We start from the raw sequence: 24572 nt of genomic DNA on the forward strand, positions 1-24572 counted from the left end.
AGTCATTTCTGTTTCACATTTTGGTGACAAGGCATTTGGACACAAACAGGAGGAATTGACTAACGGGAGCAAGAGTTAGCAATTTTTAAGGGATTGAAATCATGCTGCGAGATAATTAAGCATTTACACAAAATTTCTCTGGTCTCTATCAAAGACACTAAATTCGCTTATTTTGAACAGGAAAATGTCACAGTGTGATTTCACCCCAGACATGTTGACGTTTTGGAATAATTTACTACATCGTCACTGTGCTCGCATTAGAATTCTACACTCTTAAAAACTGACAGTTAACATAGTAACATAAACCCACTGAGCCACAAATGACAGCAGCACCGGACCTCCAGGTTCATGGGTAACATGGGGACTGAGAAAATCACTAAATAATAATGAATGGAGTGCCCAACTTTGAAGGTCGCAGTGAATCTTTCATCTTCACAACAGGATATCTCCAACAAAAGACTTACTTTCAGGACAGCAGCTTGTAAAGCTTCAAACATCACACAGTGGGATAGAGGGCCAATCAGCCGATACCTCAGAATTTCCATGGTCAGATCTCTGAAATAAGACAATCCCACAAGTTCTGCATTAAGCAATAAACTTACTCATTTGTGAACATCTACTGCTGCAAAGCTCTCCCTTCTTACTCAACCATACATTTCTAAACATACGTGTATAGCATTGATAACAAAACATCCCAAAGTGCTTCACAAGAGCATTATAAAACAAAATGTGAGCCACATGGGGAGACATTCAGTCAGATGATCAAAAGCATAGGTTTTAAGAAGCACCCTGAAGGAGGAAAGAGAGATAGAGACATGCATGGTATGGAGGGAATTCCAGAGCTTAGGACATAGGCGACTGAAGCTACAGGTGTTAAGGGTGGAGCAATTAAAATTGTGGATGCTCAAGAGGCTAGAATTAGAGAAGCACAGGGACAGCAAGGTTGTCTCATTCAGTGTCATTTTCCTTTAGCATTACAGGTATAAATCGGGCTGTTACACACACTTAAGTGTCAGGACTTTTGCTTTAGCATCATTTTGTGCTGGGAGTGTGTGTGACCCGATTGGCATCATTTTGGAGAGACCTCTCCTGCTCCCCGAGACTCACCCTCACCAACTCTCTCCTACTTGCCGTTACCCTCCCAGACTCTCCTGCTCGCAGTTCCAGGTGCTCGCTTCCTCCCTCTCCTGAGCCCTCGCTCAGTGAGCGTTCGGGAGAGAAAGTGGCGAGTGGGGCAAAAAGCGGCAAGTGAGAGTGTCAACTTGCAGAAGGCAAGCAGGAAGAGTTAGCATATTTCTTTTTTTACATTATATTTTTAAAATTCTCATTTACAAATATAGGAATTTAGGAATGTACATTACTTCAACTTGAGGGTATAGGGTTTTAATTTTTGTCTTGATGGGAAAAGTCCTACAGAACGCAACTACAGCTTTTACATTGGTCGCACTGAGAAAATCCTGTTTTGCTTAAGGTTGTTTCACTTAAACTTGCCTGTTTCAGGAGCATAACAACAAGCGAGGGCTTACTGTACCTTGGAAAGAGATGGTGATGTAATGGTAATGTCACCGGACGGGTAATCCAGAGACTCAGGCTATTGCTCTGGGCACATGGGTTCAAATCCTGCCATGGCAGCTGGTGGAATTTGAATTCAATTAATAAAGTCTGGAATTGAAAGCTAGTCTCAGTGATGGTGACCATAAAACTATTGATTATTGTAAAAACTCATCTGGCTCACTAATGTCTTTAGGAAAAGAAATCTATCATCCTTAGCTGGTCTGGTCTACATGTGACTTCAGACCCACAGCAATGTAGTTGACTTTTAATTGCCCAATGAAATGGCCTATCAAGCCACTCAGTTCAAGGGCAATTAGTGGCGGGCAACAAGTGCTGCCCTTGCCAGCAGCACCCACATCCCACGAAAGAATAACATTTTTAAAAAGGAGTGCAGAGTTACAGGAGATTACAGAGAGAGGGAGGCATGAGGCCATGGACAGATTGGAAAGCAAGGATGAGAATTTTAAAATCAAGACGCTGCTTGACCATGATTGAGTGGAGGTCAGTGAGCCCAGATATGAATCACAAAAAGCAGAATTTTGGATGATCTCAAGTTTACAGAGACAAGAACGTGGGAGACGGAAGTGTGTTGGAACAATCAAGTCCAGAGGTAACAAAGGCATGAATGAAGGCATCAACAGCAGATGAATTGAGAAACAGAACAAATTCAATCATGCACTTGAGAGCTCATGAGACTGTCTGAATATAGTTGTTTTTCCTGTTGCAACAAACGCATTGTGAATTGAATGCTTCAGAGATTTAGACAAATGCAGCTTGCCAAACTCTGCTGAGCCATTTCTTATAACAAAGCATTCCAAAACAGAGTTATCCAATTTCACATGAAGGAAGTCATACTTTTGGGAGACCTGAATTAGGGACCCAGAATAATAAAAGCAAATTAATATTCAAATAGCCATTTGGTAGTATAGAACTTCAGTATTCTGAAAAGAGAGACATATCTAAGCTTTTCATCTTGCACTAGCCAGGACAGCTTGCAAGAATACCAATATAAGGGGAAAACAACAATTTATACTGTATGCGAAGAGTGCGCTGATTAATTGGTTCGCAAGTGGCGTTGGCATGGAGAATGCACCAGTGATGGTATCTGACAGTTAACTGCCAAGCATTGTTTGAAACTTAAAACAGGCAGCTTGGCCCTGATTGGCCAAGACATTTGCCATGAGGGGTGAGTCAGCAAATGGCTGTTATTTATTTTGTTTCGGTGAAACAGGTCAATGCGTGTACATGTTCTGTCTGTCTGCAAGGAACAGGGCCTTGTGTATTAATAAACGTAGCTTCCAGTACACGCAAACGCGCCACACTATGAGCCTAACTGAATCTTAATTTGGTTGTCAGCATAATTTTTAGCACGCTGAGGATTATTTAGCAAATATTGTCCAATCGCAGAATCACACCTAATGTTGGACACTGTTTTGAGTTTTGCAAGCATGGGCAACTTGCCAACCAACTATTCAGCACTCTCTTCACATACAGTATAAATTGTTGTTTTCCCCTTATATTGCTATTCTTGCGAGATGTCCTGATTACTGCAAGATGAAAAGCTTAGACAGCTTTTTTTCAGCAAAACAAATGAATATTGCTGAACAGCAAGACAACAAATCAGCACCCTTTTCTCCTGTAGTATAAATTATGATTGTTTGAAATTTGGCAACATTTGCCCTGATATGTAGAAGACGAAAAGCTTCAGCTCTCTCTCTTCATTTCTCTTTTCACCAATGTTCAAAAGCAAATGGCGTGGCAATAAGCAGCCTGCACTGGTTCATTTCTGGTAATTTCATGGTGATCATTACTGAGACTAACTTTTTAATTCCATATTTATTAATTGAATTAATTTATTAGCTGAATTTAAATTCTCATGCTCACAAAGCATCAGCCCAGTAGTCAGTATGCTATCATCATTAATGTCAACAATGCCAGCTAATTACTCCTTAACATGTAGATTTCTAGCCACACTCTTTCTTCATAAAGGTAGCGTACTCACTCTATTATAATGCCAGTAGTTAATGATGTCCAAGTCACTGTTTTCAATGGATCTCTGGTGCCATTGCCTATAATCTTTTTCTCGGGTATGACCACCTCTCCAGCTTTATCCTGCCGTTTTCTTTTCAAGCCAACAACGTTGGTTTGTTTTACTGTTGTGTGTGTTATAGTTTTACATTCACTAGGAGCTGGTTCGGGTACAGGGGCATCCAAACATTGACAGACCAACTGAAGCTCAGTTAATAAATCCTGAAGAAAAAGGAAGTACAATTATAAAGTACATGCACTGGATGCTCCCCCACCCATATTCAGGTGCAAGTAGATACAAAATAATTTGCATGAAGTTCACAGAAGGTGCAGATGCACTGAGAATTACTCCAGTCAGGTTTGTGCTGGAACTGAGAATTAATGTGCATACTAGGTATCACAATATGAAACTAATCCTCCTCCTTTATCCTTGTTATTTAGGAAGAAATATTACTGTAGTAAATATGCTGAAGCAATACAACACTTCTTTAAAATAAATATTTACACACCTTACTGATAACTGAATAAAATAAACCTCAAATTTTGTAAAACAGTAAGTGAAAGATGCAAATAAATTTTGTTCTCTCCAAAGCCTCTTATATACTTCTTAATAAGTTTTGATCTACCTCCATCCAATATGTTCTCAAAAATACAAGCACTTGTTTATTCTTCCCTTGCCAAAACCTTTCTTAAGTTGTTTAGATGATAACATCCTCCTCTGCTCCTCTCCTCTACTCCTAGCGCAACACAAAAACAACCTTAAAAGCTGCTCTGAAGAAGTCATATGGACTCAATGTTAACTCTGTTTCTATCCCCATAGATGCTGTCAGGCTTGTTGAGTTTTTCCAGCATTTTTGGTTTTTATTACTTAAAAAGAATCCCTGTTTGACAAGTATTTTTAATCTATTCTCTGGAAAACATTTTAAAAATACACACGTTTTCTCCACCTCTTAGTATTTTGTAAATACCCTGCCTGGCATAAATGCAAGTTTTTCCTTTTGGTTGACCTAAACATGTAGATGTGACCTTAGCTTAACATCGCATTTAAAAAAAAAATACAGCACCTCCAAAACAACAAAATTCTGCACCACCTACTGCACTGGTGTCAGTCTAAATTACGTACTCTTGTCTTGAAGAGGGGCTTGAACCTGTGACCTTATTTGTTCCAACCGAGTCAAATTGGCACTGGAAAGTTACTCAGAACTTGTACTGTACACAGAGTGTACAGCACAGAAACAGACCATTCAGACCAACAAGCCTGTACTGATTTGTGCACACCACGAGTACCTGCTTCCATCCATTTTCATCCAATTGCATCAACATGTCCTTCTATTCCTTTCTCTCTCAAATGTTTATCTAGCTTCCCCTTAAACATATTACGCCATTCTCCTCAGCAAACCCATGTGGAAGCAAGTCCCACATTGACGTTTTACATCTAAGTGCACCCAATGCCCACACTAGAAATATTTCCAAACGATGTACAACAACTTTCATTTGTGTGGAACTTCTAACATACAATACATCCCCAAGCGCTTCACAGCGCAAGGGAGGGAAAAAAATGAATGCCGAGCCAAAAAGATTAGAGGGGTGACAAATTTTTTTTTAAGTGAGGGTCTTGGGAGAAGGAATTGGAAAAAAAGAGCAGTTTAGAGAATTAATTACAGAGCATAGTCCAGTTGACTGAAGGCTTAGCTGCAACAGTAGGCAAAAGTGGTGGTGATAGGGGTGCGTGGAAACCGCATGTAACAGGCTGGAGTTATGGGGGAACAGGCAAAAAAGTGCTCTTAAGGCCACAGTCAGGTCAGCCATGATCTTATTGAATGGCGGAGCAGACTCAATGGTCCGAATGGCCTACTCCTGCTCCTTTTTATCAGGTTATGATCACATGCCTTACATAATATTCTTCAAAGCTATAGCAATCAATTAAAGTCATACCTGGTTATAAATTGATTTTAGTAATTTCAGATCTTCCTCAAATTACATTTCTGACTAATTTCCTTACAAATCATGGTATAAATCTCTACGTTTAATAGCATTGTGACAATGAAAATTAGTTACCATTTTAAGTGCTGGATGTGCCCAAATCCAAAGCTGTCTGTTTTCAGATTGTGTTTTAGGCCTCCATAGGAATGTAACTGGGCCCAGTGGCTTCTCAGGATATCGGTCTGCCTTGTAAAGAACCAATGACCCTTGGCACTTCCCAGACAGACAGGCCACAGAGGCAAATGTTGTACCTTTAGTACCACACAAAACAAAAATCAGCAGGACAATATTCATTAGACCAATTAAGGGTATAATAAAATTGCCAAACAACAAGTTTTATGTATAATGAAGAACTAAGAAACAAAAAAAAATTTACATTAGTCATTCCACAAGTAGGTATCGTTGAATGGTTTCGATAATTATAACAAGTTGACCTACAGAATTCCACGTGCCGAGTCAAGATCAAACAGTGTTTATGTAAACATGGGTGAGAGTAGAGCAGAAACTTTCATTGGGAGTGTGCAGGGGAAGAAATGTAACCAATGCAAGCAGACGCCACTGAACCGCTCTGAAACAAGGTCATTTACCTTTATGAGCTTGGAGGAAGGGCTGTTCCAAAGCCCAGTAAACCGAGGGAGTTGAGGGTTTGGGCCATTAAATTATCTTGAGTGGAGGGGCAAGGGAGTGAAATAAAGAGAATGGCCATGACTAGTGAAGTCTCTTAATGGAGTGGGGAGAGTCCACACTTTCTCCCGGGGCTTTTTTATTTATTCTTTCACAGGACATGGCAGTCACTGGCTAGGCCAGCATTTATTGCCCATCCCTAAGTGCCCTTGAGAATGTGTGGTGAGCTGCCTTCTTGAACTGCTGCAGTCTATGTGGTGTAGGTACACCCGCAGTGCTGTTGGGGAAGGAGTTCCAGGATTTTGTCCCAGTGACAGTGAAAAAACAGCGATATATTTCAAATCAGGACGCTGTGAGGCTTGGGAAGAACTTGTAGGTGGTGGTGTTCCCATGCATCTGCTGCACTTGTCCTTCTAGATCATGAGGTCATGGGTTTGGAAGGTGCCGAAGGATCCTTGGTGAGTTGCTGCAGTGCATCTTGTAGATGGTACACACTGCTGCCACTGTGTGTCAGTGGTGGAGAAAGTGGATGTTGAAGGTGGTGGATGGGGTGCCAATCATGCAGGCTGCTTTGTCCTGGGTGGTGTCGAGCTTCTTGATTGTTTCTGGAGCTGCACTCATCCAGGCAAGTGGAGAGTAGTCTATCACACTCCTGACTTGTGTCTTGCAAATGGTGGACAGGGCTCGAGTCAGGTGGTGAGTTACTCGCCGCACAATTTCCAGCCTCTGAGCTGCTCCTGAAGCCACAGTATTTATATGCAGTTCAGTTTCAGGTCAATGGTAACCCACACCCCTCAAAATGTTGATAATGGGGGATTCAATGATGGTAATGCCATTGAATGTCACAGGGAGATGGTTGGATTCTCTCTTCCCAGGCATGTAAACACTCTTCTGTATTGCAGCAAGGAAAGAAAGAAGTAATTTATTTAGCTTGAAGCCCATCTGTGTTAAAAAAAATTAAAAGTTTTCAATCCATTGAAACATAAGTAACACTGAATTGTTCTTTGTATTATTACAAGGAGCAATACGAATTGGATTGAGTAGACTTTTGTGTTGAATTAACACACAATGTCAAATAGATAGTATGGCACCCAGGAGTTCCCAACCTTTATCAGGCCACCAAGGGAAGGTAATAAATGCTTGTAAACTCTGCTTCGTGTCTACCACACATTATTAAGTATATCTCCTAGCAGCTGTGTCAAAAGTGTGTGGTCAAAAGTCTGGAAACGCGCTGTATCAAGAAACAGTAAAATAAAATGGAGGATGACGTTTAAATATTCTGGATTTGAATACCAATAAAAATACCTGCATCTCTACTACTCAAACGTGCAAGAGACTTCAGGAGATTATCCTCCGTACCATTCAGCTCCAAGCAGCAATAGTAAGACAAATCCTGGAAGAAATGCAGGCAGGAAGTTTACCAATGAAAACTATGGTCAATAGCTCCAAGAAAATGAACAGGTAATTATATGGTGATACAATTCTAAAGGGTGTGGTGAGGCAGAGAGGCCTGGGGGTACACGTGCACAAATCAATGAGAGTGAAACTCACCGAGATGCTCCTGCAGACACCAGGCATGGAAATGACAGGCCAAATAGCCTCCACCTGTGCTGTAACAATTCTATGAATCTAACTCTATTTGAACTCAAACAATTATCTTCATGCTGTCTAGGTAAATATAGTTATCCTTTGTCTAAAAATGCACACAGGACAAAATAGTATTGAGCTGGAATATTTACTTTTCAATACATTTTCATTTCAAGGAGATCTGAAAGTTAAAAAAATGTACTAGTTAAACTGTGTAGTCAAAAATTCTCTCTTACTTTGATCACCGTACATGAGAACTGACTTACTGCATCAAACCTTTAAACAATTTAACTGGAAATTTCATCCAAATATAGTTTTCTCTCTGCCTCAAAGCTGAATAGGTTAATTTCCGGACAAAATGTCAGGGGACAATCTTCAATTGCAACCTCCACTTGAACATTGTTATGACGTGGCAGATGATGTGTGCCAGGCAGACCAAATCCACAAGGGAAACTTGGTTGTGCCATCACAATGGTTTTGCAATTTGTATTTATTATGAGATGTGTGCACTGAATTCAGATGTTATAAGTCCACCAAGACCTTTAGAGATTTTAAAAACTAAATTAAAATAGAAAAGATTTCAAGCACATACATAAGGCTACAATTACTTGCTACTATAATAACTCCTAAAAGTCCTAATTAACCTGGCCTCTAGTTACACTCCCTTTAAGGCAACGGTCCAAAATAGATTGTAGATTTAAAACAAACTCAGCAAGTTAACACAATATCCTGGACAGTGGAATTCCAAATGGCTTTTCCCCAACTTCACTTTTGTTAGATAGCAGAATTATGCATAAATGCTGGAGGCTTCATTAAGGCTATTTCACATACTCCTGTTAGATCTTATATGGCCTTCTGACACATAGCCTTTCATTCTCCTTTATATATGTTTCTCTCTTTTAATATGTAAATTTTATTGTTCCATGTGTCTTTGAAACTATATCTTCTTCATAATATAAAAACTTCCATGTTGCCACTATAATGTCAGTAACCTTTGGGAAAAATAAACATATTCCTTAGCCTTGCTTATCTAGCTAGTTGTAAACAGGCTAAGATGCCTTTGAAATCCAAATATGCTTTCATTTATCTAAAAATGCAAATTCCCTTCACACCTTACATGCTAAGCCAGCATCCATGTTTTCTCATTAGCAAGTCAAGCACCTAGCTTCTTTTGATGATTTCAAACTTGAAAACTTGGACTCCAAATGTAATTAAATCACACAGAGCCAACTTTACTTACCCCCATAAACCTACATCACAATAAACTAGAAAAATATGATAATTATTATGCTTTCATCACAGCATAGCTATCTTCATAAACTTAATTTTCCTTTGACAGCACCTTCCAAACCTCTACCACCTAAAAAGGACAGGGCAGCAGATGCATGGGAACACAACCACTTGCAAGTTCCCCTCCAAGCCACTCACCATCCTGACTTGGAACTACATAGCTGTTAGTTCCCTGTTGCAGGGTCAAAATCCTGGAACTCCCTTCCTAACAGCACTGTGGGTGCACATGGACTGCAGTGGTTCAAGAAGGCAGCTCACCACCACCTTCTCAAGGACAATTAGGGATGGGCAATAAATGCTGGCCTTGCCAGCAACACCGACATTCCATGAATGAACAAAAAAAATCAAGAGTAACTGAGTTATAGCACGTTGGTAGCTCACTACATGGATTTGTAATGTAAATTTATAAGAGCTTCTAAATTATTTAAGGATTCTTCTGCAGCCTGGCTGCTACATTCTGAAGTGATTGCCCCTCAAGGCCATTGTATCATTAAATATTATGTAAAAATTGCAGTGACTGAGGGATTAGGGTCAGTTGAGAAATAAGAACTACTATGTTGAAACATGATGTTGTGCAGAGCTTTTAGATCATCATAACTGTTCAGTGAATATGTTGACCACTGAACCATGTAATGCTGGCATTTACACAAAACTGTTCCAGAATACTCCCAGCAATATATAAGTGAGGCAACCTTCCTTTGTTTTTTTTAATGATCCTTCTCTCCCATACATTTTTTTGGTGGAGCGGAGGGGCTGGTAGGGGAAGGAGGAAGTGGTAAGTATTAAATACTAAAATAATCTCTCAAGTATAGCAAAGTACCCTAGAATGTTTACAGCACAAAAGGAGGCCACTTGGCCTACTCAGCCATGCCAGCTCTCTTCCAAAAGCAATTTAGCTAGTTCCATTCCCCTGCCCTTTCCCCATTGCCCTGCTTGGCCAATTTTCCTTCGAAAGCTATGATTGAAAGGGTGGTGGAAGCAGATTTATCCATGCATTCCAAATTCATAACCACCTGCTATGTAAAGACCTATTCTCTCATATTGTCAAAAGAACCAAAGGCAAGCTCCTTAAATGCTTCCTCTGGTTCCTAACCCTTCAGCCAAAGACAACAGTTTCTTCTTATCTACTCTGTCTAGACCTCTCATGATTTTCAACACCTTTATCAAACCTCCTCTCAACCTTCTCTTCTCTAAGGATAGCCCCAGCTTCTTCAGACTATCCTCATAACTGAAATTCCTAATCGCCAGAATCATCCTAGTAAATGTTTTTTGCACCCTCACTAAATCCTTCACATCCTTCCTATAGTACAGTATCCAAAATTGGACACTGTACTCCAGTTCAGGCTGAACCAGTGTGTTATAAAGGTTCTCCATAACTTCCTTGCTTTTGTGCTCAATACCAAAGATGATTTTGTAAAGCAGTATTCAATTATAAGGACATTGCAAATTTAACTGGTATCTTACAGTTCTGAATGCAATTATTCTCCACAAAATTACTTTAAAAAAAACAAAGATTTTAGGGTACCTGCAGAAGACACTGCTTCGTCATAGCACGATAACATGCTCTGTAACTTTTAGTGGTTGGTTTAGTGCCCAAACAATATCCCCACTTTTTGACCATATGAAATCTTTTTGCATGCCATATGTGAGTCTCCAGCCAAATATTTTTTCGCTGCCTTCGATTGAATTCCATTAACATGTTTCCATGTCGTCTACGGGCTTTACGAGACTTGCTCTTCGATTGCTCTTTCTTCAGCTGGGCAATTTTTTCCACCTGTAGAAAAGGTTTGGAGAGCAAGTTACTAAATCAGGGCTCTCAAAACATTTTCACATTGTTCTTCCAAAGAGTTGCATTGACCACTCAACAAGAGTACAAAGTTTGTTACCAATACTAGAATAAAAAGTTTAACATGAAAATACTATTTCTGCAGTTTTTAAAACAACAAACATTTCAGCTCATAAAATGAGAATATTAAAAGCTAAGTTTAAAAATAATTCATCTCAAAAAGGGAATTAATTCTGTACTCTAAAACAGTCAGGCAAGGCCTTACTAAAATTCACCCAATGGAAACCAGAACAAAGAACAGGGCACAAACCCCTAAATCTACTGATAGCCATTTCAATACGAAATCGAGTAGCAAAACATGTAGAAGATATAATCACAAAGCACAGATACAAGGCGCCATTCATCCCAACTAGATCTCGGTTTTATAAAAACTCAAAGCACACCAATCAACGTAACTAACAGACAACTGAGCGACTTCAGAGTTTTTGCCGCCATTACAGGCAGCATTCCAGGTACTTTGGTTGATTCACTTGTTCTAGCTTTACCTCTTTCCTTGCAATTTCTTGAAGCCTTCTTGGGAGACGTTTAATATTGTGACTCATAGCTCTTCTGCGCATTGATGGTGGTAGTGACTGCAGAAACTGAGAACCAGACTTGTGCGTGACTGCTTTCAACATGGCATTGATTTCAGCAGCACGGGCTTGAGCAAAATTTGTTGCTGCAGTATGAAAAAAAAGTTAAGAAATTGATTAACAATATTTAGTGTTATAGTTTGGTGCTATAATTTTATGAAAAAAAATTATTTTTCCAACCTCTCTCCCCTTCAGATTTTCTCTCCAATTTCATCCCCTTTACATCATATCTAACAAAGGTGGCACCTTCATATGCCATGTCACCAATACTTTGCAAATCTCAGGCAATAAATTTAACTAAACTATGCTACTAAAGGCATCCTACATACATACAAATACATAGTTAGGCCACAACTTGAGTGCCGTGTGCAGTTCTGGTCACCTTATTACAGAAAGGATGAAATTGCATTGAAGAGTGTACAGAGGCGAGTTACAAGGATGTTGCCCGGACTGGAAAATTACGGCTATGAGGAAAGATTGGAACAGATGTAGCTGAGAGGAGATTTGTTTGAAGTGCACAAAATTGAGAGAGGCCTGGATAGAGTGGATGGGAAGGGCCTATTTACTTTAGCAGAGAGGTCAGTGACTAGGGGGCACAGATTTAAAGTGATTGGCAAAAAGATTTGAAGGGAGGTGAGGATTTTTTTTTCACCCAGAGGGTAGTAGGGGTCTGGATCTCACTGCCTGAAAGGATAGTAGAGGCAGAAACCCTCAACTCATTTAAAAAGGTATCTGGATATGCACCTCAAGTACCTTAACCTGCAGGGCTGCGGACCAAATGCTGGGAAGTGGGATTAAGCTGGGTGGCTCGCTTTTTGTCTGGCGCAGGCACAATGGGCTAAGTGGACTCTCTCTGTGCCATAAACTTTATATGCCGCCATGATTCTATGAAATTTCAGGTACTTGCTTGTAAGTTTTCATAGCCCATGTATACAGATGAAAGAGCTATCTCAAATTTGTCCCAAGCCCCTGATCTTTACCCATTGTCCTGCACTTTTTCCTTTTCAAGTATTTATCAAATTCCCTTTTAAAATTATAATAATTCTGCTTTCACTAATCTCTCAAGTAATGCATTTCAGATCATTACTATCAGCGCAGTTAATTTTCCCTCATGGCGCCTGCCTCTTTTTTGCCAATCACCTTAAATTTATCTCCACTGGTTACAGACCCTTCTGCCACTGGATAATTTCTCCTTATTAACTCACGATTTTGAACATCTCTAGCAAATCTCCCCTTAACCTTATCTATCCTAAGGAGGAGAACAATTACCAGTGAAGTCCCTCATTCCTGTTACCATACAAGTAAATTTCTTCTGCAATCGCTCCAAGGCCTCAACATTCTTCCTAAAGTGTAGTGCCCTGAATTGACTACTATATTCCAGCCGGGACCTGCCCATTGTTTCATTAAGGTTAAACTTTTGTGCTCTATGTCGCTATTCAGAAAGCCAAGAATCCTGCCTGCCTTTTATTAGCCTTTTCCAGTAGGCCTGTACCTTCAAAAGACACCCCCAGGTACCTTGGCTCCTGCACCCCTTGAAAATCGTATAATCATAAAATTGCCCATGTCCCGTCCCACCGGCAGGACAGACCCAGCAGAGGTGGCGGTACAGTGGTAAACAGTCAGGAGAGAGTTGCCCTGGGAGCCCTTTAGTTCAACTCCAGACCCCATGAAGTCTCATGTCATCAGGTAAAACATGGGCAAGGAAACCTCCTGCTGATTACCACATAACACCCTCCCTCAGCTGATGAATCAGTGCTCACCCATGTTGAACACCACTTGGGAGGAAGCATTGACGGTGGCAAGGGTGCAGAATGTACTCTGAGTAGGGGACTTCAATGTCCATCACCAAGAGTGGTTTGGTAGCACCACAAGTGACCGAGCTGGCCAAGTCCTAAAAGACATAGCTGCTAGACTGGGTCTGCAGCAAGTGGTGAGGGAACCAACAAGAGGGAAAAACATACTCGAGCTCATCCTCACCAACCTGCCTGCCGCACATGCATCGGTCCTTGACAGTATCGGTAGGAGTGACGGCCGCACAGTCATTGTGGAGATGAAGTCCTGTCTTCACACTGAGCAAACTCTCCATCATGTTGTGCGGCACTACCACCATGCTCAATGGGATAGATTTCGAACAGATCTAGCAGCTCGAGACTGGGCATCCATGGGGCGCTGTGGGCCATCAGCAGTAGCAGAGTTGTACTCAAACACAATCTGTAACCTCATGGCCCGGCATATCCCCCACTCTACCATTACCATCAAGCCAGAGGATCAATCCTGATTCAAAGAGTGCAGCAGGGCATGTCAGGAGCAGCACCAGGCATACCTAAAAATGAGGTGTCAACCTGGTGAAGCTATAACACAGGACTACTTGCATGCCAAACAGCATAAGTAGCAAGTAATTGACAGAGCTAAGCGATCCCACAACCAATGGATCAGATCTAAGCTCTGCAGTCCTGCCACATCCAGTCATGGATGGTAGTGGACAATTAAACTCATTGGAGGAGGAGACTCCACAAATATCCCCATCTTCAATGATAGGGGAGCCCAGCACATCAGTACAAAAGACGAGGCTGAAGCATTTGCTACAACCTTCAGCCAGGAGTGCCGAGTGGATGATCCATCTCGGCCTCCTCCAAAGGTACTCAGCATCACAGATGCCAGTCTCAGCCAATTCGATTCAATCACATCATATCAAGAAATGGCTGACAGCACTGGATACTGTAAAAGCTATGGGACCTGACAATATTCTGGCAATAATACTGAAGACTTGTGCTCCAGAACTTGCCACACCCCTAGCCAAGCTGCTCCATAACAGCTACAACACTGGCATCCACCCGTCTATGTGGAAAATTGCCCAGGTATGTCCTGTACACAAAAAGCAGGACAAATCCAACCCTTCCGATTACTGCCCCATCAGTCTACTCTCCATCATCAGTAAAGAAATGGAAGGGGTCATCAACAGTGCTACCAAGAGGCACTTGCTTAGCAACAACTTGCTCACCGACGCCCCATTTGGGTTCTGCCAGGGCCACTCAGCTTCTGACCCTCATTACAGCTTTGGTTCAAACATGAACAAAAGAGCTGAATTCCTGAGGTGAGGTGAGAGTGACTGCTCTTGACATCAAGGCAGCATTTGACAGAGTATGGCATCAAGGAGCCCTAGCAAAACTGGACTCAATGGGAATCAGGGGGAAAACTCTCCACTGGTTGGAGACATAACTAGCACAAAGGAAGATGGTTGCAGTTGTTGGAGGTCAGTCATCTCAGCTCCAAGGCATCACTGCAGGAGTTCCTCATGGTAGTGTCCTCAGCCCAAACATCTTCAGCTGCTTCATCAATGACCTTCATTGCATCATAAGATCAGGAGTGGGGATGTTCGCTGATGATTATACAATGTTCAGCACCATTCCTGACTCCTCAGATACTCAAGCAGTCCATGTCTGAATGCAGCAAGACCTGGACAATATCCAGGTTTGGGCTGACAAGTGACAAGTAACATTCGCGCCACACGAGTACCAGGCAATGACCATTTCCAACATGACAGAATCTAACCATCATCCCTTGACATTCAATGCATTACCATCACTGAATCCCCCACTATCAACATCCTGGGGGCTAGCTTTGACCAGAAATTGAACTGAACGAGCCATATAAATACTGTGGCTTTAAGAGGTCAGGGGCTAAGAATCCTGCAACGAGTAGCTCACCTCCTGATTCCTCAAAGCCTGTACACCATCTACAAGGCACAATTCAGGAGTGTAATGGAATACTTCCCACTTGCATGGATTAGTGCAGCTCTCACAACACTCAAGAAGCTTGACACCGTCCAGGGCAAAGCAGCCCGCTTGATTGGCACCACATCCACAAACATTCACTCCCTCCACCACCGACACACAGTAGCAGCAGTGTGTACCATCTGCAAGATGCACTGCAGGAATTCACCAAGGCTCCTTAGACAGCACCTTCCAAACCCACGGCCACTACCATCTAGAAGGACAAGGGCAGCAGATATACGGGAACATCACCTGCAAGTTCCCCTCCAAGTCGCTCGCCATCCTGACTTGGAAACATATCACTGTTCCTTCACTGTTGCTGGGTTAACATCCTGAACACCGTTCCTAACAGCACTGTGGGTGTACCTACACCACAGGCTGCAGCGGTTCATGACGGCAGCTCATCACTACCTTCTCAAGGGCAACTAGGGATGGCCAATAAATGCTGACCCAGCCAGCGAAGCCCATGTCCCATGAATGAATTTTTTAAAAGTTTATAATGCCTCACCTCAGTCTTCCTGTCAAAACAAATCACTTCACACTTGTATTAAATTCCATCTGCCATGTATCTGCCTATTTAACCAGTCTTTGTTAAAGTCCATTATTATCTTCCTGTTTATATTTCCGAGTCTCATGTCATCTGCAAACTTATTACAGAGAGCACTGACACAAACAAATCCCTGGGAGACAGCACTATGTTCCTACCCTCCTGACTGAAAAACTGTTCCCCAACATACTCTGCTTTCTGTCTGCTTCCTATTTTTGCATCAATACAGCCACTTTCCCTTCAGTGCCATGGGCTTCAATTTTACTAAGAAATTTGTGGCACTTCATTAAACATCCTTTCAAAGTACATACAGACATCATCAGCTCTCTGCGTTACTGTCAATTGTCAGTATTTATCCCACTTATAAGAACGTGCCCAAGCTTGCGTCTGAATTTGTGCACTCACTGCACAAACTGATTCCATAAGTCTGGTCAAGTCAGATCCCAGAGTGAAACCTGGCTTGATAGATCCTATTTTTTTTTAAAGAAACTGTGGAGGAAAGTTACAGAACAAATTCACAGGAGTTTGATTAACTTTTCATACAAAGAATAAAATATTTATTAAAACAAGAAAAATGAACTATATTACACCAAACAAAAAGGTTGAAAGATTGCAATACAAAGAACATGAGAAGACAATTCAAATTACCACTATTCCTTTCCTCCAGCAATATCTTTACAGACACGTAAACCAGTGAAGAGTTACCACTAGCTTGACAAAGGCTTCTTGCTTGGGACTGGCACAGTTGGCAACGGTTTTCTTCTGGTGAATTCCTGAGCATTCACTTAACTCACCAACTCTCAACTCTCCCCAAGACACCCAAAAACACCAAACTCAGTTTCTTCAACTGAAGAGCAAACAAATGAGTTCCCCAAACTTCATCTTCCAGCAGCACCTCTACTAAACTGATCACTTTACTGAGTCCTATAACTGATTATTCAGTTAAATACTGTCCCACTAGCCTTGTAGTTTTTCTTCTCAGAGATCTTACAATCCCTGTCTTCTCCCTTTCTGACACACACACCGAACTCCCCTGTCTCAACTCCTATCTTTTCTGTGTGTGTCACTGAATCACTGTCACTTGGCAACAGTGACTTTTCTACTTTATATTTTGTTTTCCAAAATCACTGAACTTTCAATCCAACTCTAACTTCAAGGGTTATAAGACCTCATTAAAAATATATATATACAAACAAACCCTAAAGACCTGAAACCTTTCAGTCACAGGTCTATCCAGACACTAAGATTCATAAACAAAACCTAAGTGAAACTGAAACCATTTTACCTTCCTAACACACAAAGTATATATTGCTCATAATAATAACTGTATTATTATCTCCTAGCATTAACTTATACTTTACGTGCCTTGAACCTCTAACCATCTAACTCTAAACCCTATCCATTTGGACCATGATTTTTAAAAAATCAATCATATCTCCACAAAGTCTGCATTTTCCCTAATTAGAACGTGCCTACATTCAACAAAGTCCATCCTGGTAATCGAGGGCCCTTAAACTAAGTATCAGGTTTAGTGGCCATTTTCTGAACTTTTCCCAGTGCCTCCAGATCTCAAGAGTTGGGCTTTACTGAAAAAATGTCGACTGGGAAAGGTTACACCAAAAAATACAGTAAATAAAACTTCTTGAAGGCCACTTCAGCAACAGTGGAGATTTGGGAATTCCACTTGAAATAAGAAGAGTTTGAGTGTCCTAGAATGTCAAAGCTGAAGAAGAACTAAGATTGAAGAAATTAAAAGATCAAGGTGTGATAACTACTGATTAGACTCGAGAAAAACATTCCTAATGCACTACTCTTCAGCACATGCCAAGATGCTTGTTATTAATTGATCATTTCCAATTTGTCAGTTAAGGTTAATGGATTGAGTGGAAAATCAAATCTCAGTTCAGTGTTGGATCTTCAGATGTACATCAAGCAACAGTGCATCAAAATTTTTACCCCCTTATTGTCATTGCTCCAATGGAAGGACATGAAGGAGACCAACATGTAGCGATTAGCCACTATGTGAAGAAAAATGAAGGCTGTGTGTGTTAAGGGCATATGAATAGGGGGGAAATTACTGAATAATTTGAAGATCCAACAATTAAATAAGCTGAACAAAACTGGCATTTACAATTCGATGTCAATTAGTTGACAGAATGCAAGCTGCCTTTCGAAGGTCATAACCCTATTCACTGCAATATTACAAGAGCATCATTAAATAAACAGGCAAGGAGTAGGAAAGTTTTTGAACCAGGTATTTTAAAAATTTATTTGTTCCAGCAATAATAAAGGCAAGCTTCTATTTACTGCAGAGTACCTACCAGTTATCACTTTGGGAATTTCTTGAGAATAACTACGATAACTTCCTCTCGAGCTTCCTCGGTTCCCTCGGAAACCTCCTCTATGTGAGCCCCTCTGGCGGTCACCATAACAGGATGGCTGATGACTAGATCCCACCTGCTGCTGTTGCACATGATCGCCATTAACACCTGAAATTTTCAAAGAAAAGGCCAAATATGAAAAGAAATCAGATCACAATCCCAACAATTTGACTTCACACAGTATCTCTCCAATCTCTACTCCCCATAAACACACCCGATTGCCTGTCTGAATCTAATTTGTACTGTCTGCTTCAGTGGCCTTCTCTGGCAACATTCCAGAGCTCTATTTGAATAAAAGAAAGGCGAACAGAACACATCAACAACTGAACAAACACGAGTGCCAGGATAAAGCAACTGAACAATTTTCAAATTTTTAAAATAGGTGTCAGAGAAGATTCACAAGTACTCAATCAAACTTGTTGAGCTTGAACCTTAGAAAATGCAAATTCCTAAAGGCAAAAATTTCCAGCTTTTCAATGATTGATTCTGATGCACTAGAGGTTAGGGTGGCACCTCTTAGAGGCAGGCTCACCTCATTCTTTGGAGTGGCTCATCATGAATTGGCCCTCATCTTCACCCAGCTCTCACTTATGGCTCCAAGCAGTTGTCAGCATATGATGCAGCCACACTCTGGCAAACCCCTTCAACAGGCGTGTCAAACGAGGTGAGGGTGGCCATCAGGTGTCCTACTCTTGACAACTTAGGGATTTATCTACCATGGCATGTGAAGACTGATTCTGGCGGACTGGGTGGATGAGACCAATCTAAGGTCCAATGGTCTTGAAGGTGGGTCAGCATTGTGTTGTGGAACATGTAGAACTCAACAAGACACAGAAGACGTCCTGGTCACTCACTGCATCTGGATCTATCTCGAGCCATCTAGATTCGGCTTGCCTCTGAGCCAAGATAGGTCAGGACAAGAGAATGGAGACTGACTATGTGCAACTCTCCTGCATTATAATCCAATTTTCCTCATCATCTATCACCTGTCATCCATCATCTGTCACAAGCTCTGTAGAGATGGGCAAGCCACATGGCAGGTGTGGATTCACTGGGAGCTGTAGCTAAGAACCTGCACCCAGGCAGCTCAGAGGTCAGACCATAGGGTCTTTTTTCATTGGAATAAAGAAATGGGACTTGGCAGCTCCCTGAGCAATTAAGCAGTCCTTTTTAGGACCATACTGCTCATCTCCCTCATATGAGAAAGGGGCTAGAAAAGGTGCCTAACACTGTCTGTTTCATCTCTCTGGCCAGCAGGCCACAGTTGGCTGGGATCCCATCAACACGGCACTAAGTCAATTTCAAGAAAGAAAGTAAAGATGACATTGGTCACCACAAGTGCATGGAACTTGCGTACCTCCTGGACAAAGCCACAGCCGACCAACCTGAGAAGAACTATTCTGGTCGGTAGAGCGCTGGCTAGGTACAACATCCAGATCGCCACCCTCAAAGGTCAGCTCAATGAAATAGGTGCAGGTTGCACATTCCTTTGGAGTGGCCGTGGAAAAAAAGACACAAAGTTGGTGTTGGCTTTGCTGTCGTGAGCCATCACGTCAGTTGCTGACTTGCTTTCCCAAGGTTGTTAATGATCATCTGATGATGCTTAGCTCCCTTGCACGGCACCAGGCAAGCACTCAGTGTTATGCTCCTAGCAGGACCAACCCAGATGAAGTTAGGGATTAAATTCTATGATGACCTCCATTCCTTGATTCACTTTGGACACAGTAGCAATCATTCTTGGTGACTTTAATGACAGGGTTGATGCAGTGTGGGAAAGCAGGGGCAGTCATTGGAAAAAACAGGGTTGCAGTTGTAACAGTAACTGTCCCCTCTTGCTGAAGATGTGTTGCAATTAATCACATAATTGCAACAAGACATCTTGGATATACCCGTTCTACACATCATCATCTACTCGGCTGTTATCGCCTGGCACAGAGTCGGGCAGGATGTGTGTGTAACAAAAGCCATGTGTGGTGCTAACTGGACTGGCCACCGTCTTATCATTTCAAAGCTAGTAATCAAGATCTGTCCCCAGACACCCAGGGTATGAAGGTCTAGAAGTGTCTCAATGTCTGAAGACTCAAACAAGCAGACGTAAAGAAATCTCTGAGAAACTCAACAGTGTTGCTTACGTAAATCAAAAACGGAAACTCACTGCATGGAAGATGACTGGGTGACCTTCAGGGATATGGTGTACTTCATTCATCTAGAGGGCCTTGGCCGTTCTTCTCGTGAGCATTAAGATTGTTTTCATTGAAAACAATGAGGCAATCCAGAAACTACTGGAGGGGAAACATCATCTCTACAGGGTTTACCTTAATAACAAGTCATTGGTATCCAAGCATGATGCCTACCAAAGCATCCACAGCCATGATCTGTTCGAATGGCAGAGGGGCAAATGGCCTACTCCTGCTCCTACGCTCCTCTGTTCCACCAAGTTAGTGAGGCCTGTCCCCAGTCTGGCGGAACAAAGAACCCACAGGCACTTATGAATGGAATCAAAGTCCAGAATGAGAAATGTATTACCAGGCTGGGCCAGCTTCTTCCCTAGAGGAAGATGTTGCCCTACCAGCAGCTAAGAGGCAAATGGGCCGTAAAATCCTGGAAGAATTGGCAACCTTAAAGCAACACATCCTGAACCTAAAAGATAGATCCAGCTGTGAAGGATGAAATAAATCAAATAGACAGATGGGCGGCAATGATAGGAGCAGTGACTACATTATAATGAGGTCCAAGACCTAACCAGAAATTGGATATGACAGCATAAAAACTATATTTTTTTAAAAAATTTCATTCACGGGATGTGGGCTTCGCTGGCTGGGCCAGCATTTATCACCCACCTCTAGTTCCCCTTGAGAAGGTGGTGGTGAGCTGCCTTCTTCAACCGCTGCATGCGGTGTTGGTACACCCACAGTGTTGTTAGGAAGGGAGTTCCAGGATTTTGACCCAGTGACAGTGAAGGAATGGCGATATATTTCCGTGTCAGGACAGTGAGTGGCTTGGAGGAGAACTTGCAGGTGGTGTTTCCATCTATCTGCTGCCCTTACCTTTCTAGATGCTAGTGGTTGTGGGTTTGGAAGGTGCTGTCGAAGAAGCCTTGGTGAATTTCTGCTGTGCATCTTGTAGATCGCACACACTGCTGCTACTGTGTGTCGGTGGTGGAGGGAGTGAATGTTTGTGGATGTGGTGCCAATCAAGCGGGCTGCTTTGTCTTGGACGGTGTCAAGTTTCTTTAGTGTTGGGAGCTGCACTCATCCAGGCAAGCGGGGAGTTCCATCAGACTCCTGACCTGCGCCTTGTAGGTGGTGGACATACTTTGGTGAGTCAGGTGGTGAGTTACTCGTTGCAGGGCTCCTAGCCTCCGACCTGCTCTTGTAGCTGCAGTATTTATATGGCTAGTCCAGTTCAGTTTCTGGTCAATGGTAACCCCCAGGATGTTGATAGTAGGGGATTCAGTGCTGATAATGTCATTGAACATTAAGGGGCACTGGTTGGATTCTCTCTTATTGGAAATGGTAACTACCTGACAACGTATTGCGCGAATGTTACTTGCCACTTGTCAGCCCAAGCCTGGATATTGTCCAGATCTTGCTGCATTTGGACATGGACTGCTTCAGTATCTGAGGAGTCGCGAATGGTACTGAACATTGTGCAATCCATCAGCGAACATCACCACTCCTGACCTTATGATGGAAGGAAGGTCATTGATGAAGCAGCTGAAGATGGCTGGGCCTAGGACACTAACCTGAGGAACTCCTGCAGTGATGTCCTGGAGCTCAGAATACTGACCTCCAACATCCACAACCATCTTCCTTTGTGCTAAGTATGGCTCCAACCAGCAGAGAGTTTTCCCCCTGATTCCCAGTGACTCCAGTTTTGCTAGGGCTCCTTGATACCACATTCGGTCAAATACGGCCTTGATGTCAAGGGCAGTCACTCTCACCTCACCTTGGAAGTTCTGCTCTTTTGTCCATGTTTGAACCAAGGCTGTAATCATGTCAGGAGCTGAGTGGCCCTGGCAGAACCCAAACTGGGCATCAGTGAGCAGATTATTTCGAAGCAAGTGCCGCTTGATGGCGCTGTTGATGACTCCTTCCATTACTTTATTGATGGAGAATAGACTGATGGGGTGGTAATTGGCCGGGTTGGATTTGTCCTGCTTTTTGAGGACAGGACGTACCTGGGCAATTTTCCACATAGCCGGGTAGGTGCCAGTGTTGTAGCTGTACTGGGACAGCTTGGCTAGGGGCACAGCAAGTTCTGCAGCACAAGTCTTCAGTACTATTGCCGGAATATTGCCAAGGCCCATAGACTTTGCAGCATCCAGTGCCTTCAGCCATTTCTTGATATCACGTGGAGTGAATCAAATTGGCTGAAGACTGACATCTGTGATGCTGGGGACCTCCTGAGGAGGCCAAGATGGATATTTGTCGAGACTGAATTAAGGGAGATGTGGGAAAGATGAAAAATGAGCTGGCTGAGGTGAGCAGGAAGAAACTTGCTAACAGGATTATTTTAAAACGAATTGTTAATGCACAGAATATAGTCATTAAAGCATTTAAACTACTGCTAACTTTTGGCTGTAAAAGCTGTTAGAAATGAATTAAAATTAGAGGTGATTCATAAAGCACTATAATGATGACAAAAACTAAAGGAGTGTGAAAATAAGGAGATCAAGAGGGATATTGATAAAATAGGCTAAAAATGACAGACACGGTTCAATGTCAGTAAGCACAGAGCATTTAGAAGTGCTTAATATAATCAAGCAGAGTCAGCATAGCTTCATGAAGAGAAAATCATGCCTGACAAATTTATTAGAATTCTTTGAGGAGGTAACAAGGGGGATAGATAAAGGGGAATCAGCTGATGTAATATAGTTGGATTTCCAAAAGGCGTTAGATAAGGTACCACACATAAGGCTACTTAATAAGAGAAGAGCCCAGGGTGTTGGGGGTATATATCAGCATGGATAGAGGATTGGCTAACTAATAGAAGTTGGAATAAGGGGGACATTTTCAGGATGGCAGCCTGTAACTAGTGGAGTGCCACAGGGATCAGTGCTGGGGCCACAATATTTACAATATATATTAATGACTTGGATGAGGGAAGTGAATGTACTGTTGCCAAGTTTCTGGATGACACAAAAATAAGTGGGAAGGCAAGTGGTGAGGGTGATACAAAGGGTCTACAGAGGGACATAGACAGGTTAAGCGAGTGGGTAAAAACTTGGCAGATGGAATAAATGTGGGAAAATGTGAGGTTATGCACTTTGGCAGGAAGAATAGAGGAGCTGAATATTATTTAAATGGAGAAAAACTGCAGAAAGCTGCAGCACAGAGGGATTTGGGGATCCTCATGCATGAATCACAAAAAGCTAACATACAAGTTCAGCAGGTAACAGGGAAGGCAAATTGAATGTTGGCCTTTATTTCAAAGGGAATGAAGCCTAAAAATAGGGAACAAAAACAGAAAATGCTGGAAAAACTCAGCAGGTCTACCAGCATCTGTGGAAATAATAACAGAGTTAGCGTTTCGAGTCCATATGACCCTTTTTCAGAGCTGAGAAGTGGAAATGTGATGAAATTTATATTGTTTAAGGAGGGTGGGGCAGGTGGAGCTGGATAGACTGCCAGTAATAGGTGGGGACAAAGGAGGGGTTGACAAAGATGTCATGAACTAAAGGACAAAGGGAGTGTTAATGGTAGTGGCTAGTGCTAAAAAGGGTGCTTGTCCTCATTTTTCATCCCACCAGCCTCCGCATTCAAAGGATCATCCTCTGCCAACTCTAGCATGATGCCGCCACCAAACACACCTTCCCCTCACCTACCCCAGCAACATTCTGCAGGGACTGTTCCCTCTGGGACATCCTGGTCCACCCCTCCATCGCCCCAACAGCTCATCCCCTTCCCATGCAATCGCAGAAGATGCAACACCTTAACCTCCTCCCTCCTCACCGTCCAACGGCCCAAACACTCCTTTCAGGTGAAGCGTTGCTTCACTTGCACCTCCTTCAATTTCATCTACTGCATTTGCTGCTCCCAATGTGGTCTCCTCTACACCGGGGAGACCAAATGCAGATTGGGTGACTGCTTTGCGGAACACCTCCAGTCTGTTCGCAAGCATGATCCAGACCTTCCGGTCGCTTGCCATTTCAACACACCATCCTACTCTCATGCCCACATATCCGTCCTTGGCCTGCTGCAATGTTCCAGTGAAGCCCAATGCAAACTGGAGGAACAGCACCTCATCTTCCAACTAGGCACTTTACAGCCTTCTGGACTTAACATTGAGTTCAACAACTTCAGACCATGAACTCTCTCCTCCATCCTCACCCCCTTTTTTTAAATCTCCTTTTTTCTACGTTCATTTTTATTTTTTATCCACTTA

General features: G+C 42.3%; 2 protein-coding genes across 2 annotated transcripts in view; both read right to left on the reverse strand.

Moving 5' to 3' along the window:
* The window catches only part of LOC144680024 (uncharacterized), a 147638-nt gene that overhangs the window by 46244 nt on the left and 76822 nt on the right, over positions 1-24572 (reverse strand). The window lies entirely within an intron of this gene.
* pop1 (POP1 homolog, ribonuclease P/MRP subunit) overlaps positions 1-24572 on the reverse strand; it is a 77014-nt gene that overhangs the window by 45567 nt on the left and 6875 nt on the right. The window contains exons 3-9 of the mRNA XM_078541107.1: positions 18126-18293; positions 11398-11570; positions 10592-10840; positions 7495-7582; positions 5641-5816; positions 3557-3804; positions 465-555 (exon numbers count right to left, since the gene is read on the reverse strand). Coding sequence (XP_078397233.1) covers positions 465-555; positions 3557-3804; positions 5641-5816; positions 7495-7582; positions 10592-10840; positions 11398-11570; positions 18126-18293 — 1193 coding nt within the window. The remainder of the gene's footprint in view (positions 1-464; positions 556-3556; positions 3805-5640; positions 5817-7494; positions 7583-10591; positions 10841-11397; positions 11571-18125; positions 18294-24572) is intronic.

The sequence above is a fragment of the Cetorhinus maximus genome, chromosome 4 (genome assembly GCF_964194155.1).
Source record: "Cetorhinus maximus chromosome 4, sCetMax3.hap1.1, whole genome shotgun sequence".
NCBI classification, from domain to species: domain Eukaryota; kingdom Metazoa; phylum Chordata; class Chondrichthyes; order Lamniformes; family Cetorhinidae; genus Cetorhinus; species Cetorhinus maximus.